This window comes from Papilio polytes, unplaced genomic scaffold, assembly GCF_000836215.1.
Source record: "Papilio polytes unplaced genomic scaffold, Ppol_1.0 DF824269.1, whole genome shotgun sequence".
NCBI classification, from domain to species: Eukaryota; Metazoa; Arthropoda; class Insecta; order Lepidoptera; family Papilionidae; genus Papilio; species Papilio polytes.
Window position 1 is genome coordinate 15,117 of NW_013524935.1, and position 4,110 is coordinate 19,226.

Consider the following 4,110-nt stretch of genomic DNA (forward strand, 5'->3'; position numbering starts at 1 on the left):
CGTGACGTAAGTGTAGGGCTTTTTATTAAAACAAGAATTATTCAAAAATATGCTGTAATTGCTGATATCTTAGGCAACAAAGACATGTGTGTTTACGCTTTATTATAATAGTATAGAAGTATAGATTGGTATAAAAGCATATACGCTTTATTGTTTTTGCAAATTCCCTGGCTAAATAATGTGCTAAGTACATGTTTTTTTTTCTTCTACTATTTTGTAAAACTGCGTGTTCTGTTAGGAATCATTGAAAACCGGCGCTTCGGTGTACACCGAGCGCAAGCCGAATGAATTCCTTTTTGTTTTTTAAATAAACTGATTTCTTTTTTTCTTTCTTCGTCTATTTGGAGCTTTTGGAGCTTTGTCTATTTTGTCTTTAACATCTTAGCACTGCAAAGCCGGCAAGCCCGGTGTAATACCACGACCACACAGAAGACAGGCGTGAAATGGAAGCAATTCCGTGTTTCGTCTGATGAGTGTGGTGCCGGAGGCCTAATTTAAGTCCCTTTCTCTTTACCATCCTTTTCTTATAAGGAGAGCATTGTAACGCATCTGCAATTGCGGATGTCTATGGGCAGCGGTCGCTTCGCCATTTTGGTGGATTCAGGGGGCCGCTTGCTCGTTTGCCACCTTATGTTATAAAAAATTTGCACGGCAGTTTACATTAGAAGCAAGCATTGTGTAGAGAACGCGTCGACGCCGTACCAGGCGACGGTGTACATCGGCGGCATGCAGTACGGCGTGGGCTACGGCTCCAGCAAGCGCCAGGCCAAGTCCGCGGCCGCGCGCGCCTCCATACACATCCTCATACCGGAGATGCGCGACCAGATTGAACCTGCGCCCGCGCAGCAGGAGCCCGACTTCTCGGTTAGTAGTCACTAGCTGTTGCTCGCGACTTTATCCGCGTTAAAAAAGCCCATGTGACTAAAAACGTAGCTTTTTATTGGTGAAAGAATTTTTATAAAATAAAATATTGTGAATGCGAAAGTTTGGATGGATGTTTGTAAGAGTTTGTAGCTTAAACGGCTGATCTGGATGAATGGTATAGATGTAGAGGAATAGGAGGAATAGGATAGTCTGGAAGAACACGCTTTTGTTTTTTTTTAATTCCACGCGGACGGAGTCGCGGACAAAAGCTAGTTTTTTTATAATGTTAGATAGACATCTTTACAGAATGAATCTTACGTGATACTATACTAATATTTTATGTACTGGCTACACTCGTTTGAATATTTTGTACGAATTAAGACGCAAAAAAATAATTAATATGATTCTACGATAATATATCGATCAGTGGTTAATTGCTTTTATTACTATCCTGTCGTTTGCGTAAATCATTGTCACAAATTTTTATTTATAAAAAGAGGTAAACTCATAAATGACACACCGCGTAGGGCTTCGACTGTACACATATCGATGTGGTGTATAACTGCAATTAATATAATTTATATTTACTTTTATAATGCGTTCTTATAATTTTCAATGTTTTCAGTTTTTCGACTACGTGAGTATCGAGGACCCTCGTATCTCCGAGTTCTGTGCGGCGACGTGCGAGCCCTCCCCGCACGCCATACTGCGGACTTGCCTGCTGAGGAACTTCGGTGCTGGAGACAGACATATACATACTGAGGTATACAATAACTTAGTCACTACTTACCACTGAGCCCGATTCGTGTCTTCGTATGTGCTTTAACTCGCAATATCATACGATACAGGTGTTAGTAGTGGACTGTATATTCTGGTTTTTAAATAAAAATAACTTGCAGATTAGATGATATATTGTCAAATAGTAATTTTAATCACTTTCCCTTTCCACCCTTTTGTTAAGAGGAAAGGAAGAGAAGGAAAAGTGGATTTGACGGTGGAGGACACGCATAGGAAGGGGAAATGTCCTTTTTATGTACGTCTCCTTCGTCAATCAAGGGTTGGCAGCGCATCTGCAATTGCGGATGTTTATGGGTAGCGGTCGCTTTCCATTTCGGTAGCTTCAGGTGGCCACTTGCTCGCTTGCCACCTCATATTATAAATAAAAACAAGGTCAAATTAAGAATAATACAGTATGTGTTGCTGGGTGGTGGATCGGAGCGGAACTGGCCGCGCGGGGGAGGGACGAGGGCTGAAAGTGCCCCTCCACCCCTCCACCCCTCAAGCCTGCCGGTGTTGCAGTGAGACGCAACAACAAGCTAGTGGAAGCAATGCCATGTACAGAAGAGTGTGTGTGTCGGAGGCCTTATTCGCAATATCGGATGCGTTGTCTACCCTAAATCGACGGAAACGCACATAAAGAAGATATTTCCCCTTCCTATGCGTTTCCTCCAACGTCAAATCCACGTTCCCTTATCCTCTTACAAGAAAAGGATGGAAAGGAAAATTGAGTAATATTGTAATTTGCTGGCAGATGAAGAAGCTGGAGTACCAGAAGATCGAGCTGACGATGAAGGTGGGCAAGCACAGCGCCACCGTCGTCTGCAAGAACAAGAAGACCGCGAAGCAGCGCGCCTCGCAGTCCATACTGCAGGTACATCTCTGTATATGTCATCTGTCACATTCCCACGTCTACCTTCTACCAGATATCTTCCAGTCAAAGTCCCGTCCAAATCAGTCCATCGGATAGCGGACCGGTCGCCATTTTGACAGTGCGGAATTAAAAAAAAAAGTGTAATATACTCGTCTATGTCTGCTATCCTCCAGTGAAAGTCAGGTCGAAATCTGCTCAGCCGTTTCGTTTTACCTGGGAAAAACGCGGCTTGCGGACAACAGACAGACTGACAGACATACAGACAAATATATTTTAAATTCGAATTTCGTTATCAGCAATGCAAATACTTCTTCCCGAAATCTGGATTTTTTTTTATATTACAAAACGCTACTCCAATTTTATTTTTTTAATTTAGTAAAAACTGCAATTAAAAATATTCCAGGCGTTACACCCTCACGTGAGATCCTGGGGCTCTCTTCTGCGTCTCTACGGCTCTCGTTCTGTAAAGAGTTGCAAAGAGAAGAAGCTAGAAGAACAGCAGATCACCCTCTTGCAGGACAAAGCGCGTCAGAACGAGCCGAATTACGCCGTGTTGGAGAAACTGCGCAATGAAATGCTTAAATTAAGGGAAAGGGATGAAGCCGTGGTACCTATAGGCACCCTCCTCCTCCCCGCAGACCTCCCCCCTTCTGCTTCTGATCTCAATCATGTCCAATTGTAACATCCATACAATTTACTATTTTTCATCCCCCCCTATCTGTCAGATTAGTAAGTACATTTTTGCTAGATATGACTGTTGCTCGCGATTTCGCCCGTGTGAAATTAAAAAAAAAAAACTGAATATAACCTATAAATAAACCTTTCTAATGGTGAAGGAATTTTTAAAATCGGATCAGTTTTTGCGTGAATCAAATACATATAAAAATCCAAATTCCTTTTTATTATCAGATATAGATTAATATAGGTAAAATTGCCAAAAAATGTTCTTTTGTAATTCAATTAGGATACTTATTTTTTTTTTATATATCGAGTGATTTTTTAATGATTTAATCGCTTGTCCTATAATGTAATGATATTGTGTTTATCATTCTGACGTATGGCAGATATAATCTTCTAACTGTGAGACGTCGCGTGGAATTAAAAAAATAATAAAAAGCAAACTTGCACAGGAAATTTAGCTTTTTAATGGTGAAAGAATTTTTGAAATCGGGCCAGTAGTTTTTGAGTTAGTGACATACAGAAATACAAAAATGTTTCGATTTTATAAACTAAAGGCCAAAAAATGCTCTTTTTTTTGAGATAACTTAGTTTTTATGTCAAAATTATTTTATATTATTATCTAAATTGTGCATATTTGTATGCCATATTTCTTGCTAACACAACTTTCCCTCCATTGGGGTCTTCCATAGACCAAGTTACCTATACTAGAACATTCTGGAACATCCTACAACGTTCTAGAACGTTCTGGAGTATGTTCTACCGAGCTTTTATTGCTGTAACGGTATCTACTGTCGACTACAGATACAATATATATCCCATTTATTAATTATAATAAAAAATGATTTAAAACAATCTCGACAGTGATTTTACAGTTTTTACAATAGGAAAAAATTCGTATTTTTTTTTTGTAATTT

General features: G+C 39.9%; 1 protein-coding gene across 3 annotated transcripts in view; it reads left to right on the forward strand.

Annotated features, from left to right (window-relative positions):
- Window positions 1-3,345, forward strand: part of LOC106109655 (microprocessor complex subunit DGCR8) — a 9,820-nt gene extending 6,475 nt beyond the window's left edge. For all 3 annotated transcript variants that reach the window (XM_013291258.1, XM_013291250.1, XM_013291243.1), the window contains 4 exons: window positions 683-864; window positions 1,490-1,627; window positions 2,396-2,515; window positions 2,919-3,345. In XM_013291258.1, the coding sequence (XP_013146712.1) occupies window positions 683-864; window positions 1,490-1,627; window positions 2,396-2,515; window positions 2,919-3,197 (719 nt within the window). In that variant the 3' untranslated portion in view covers window positions 3,198-3,345. The remainder of the gene's footprint in view (window positions 1-682; window positions 865-1,489; window positions 1,628-2,395; window positions 2,516-2,918) is intronic.
- Window positions 3,346-4,110: the final 765 nt, after the last annotated feature.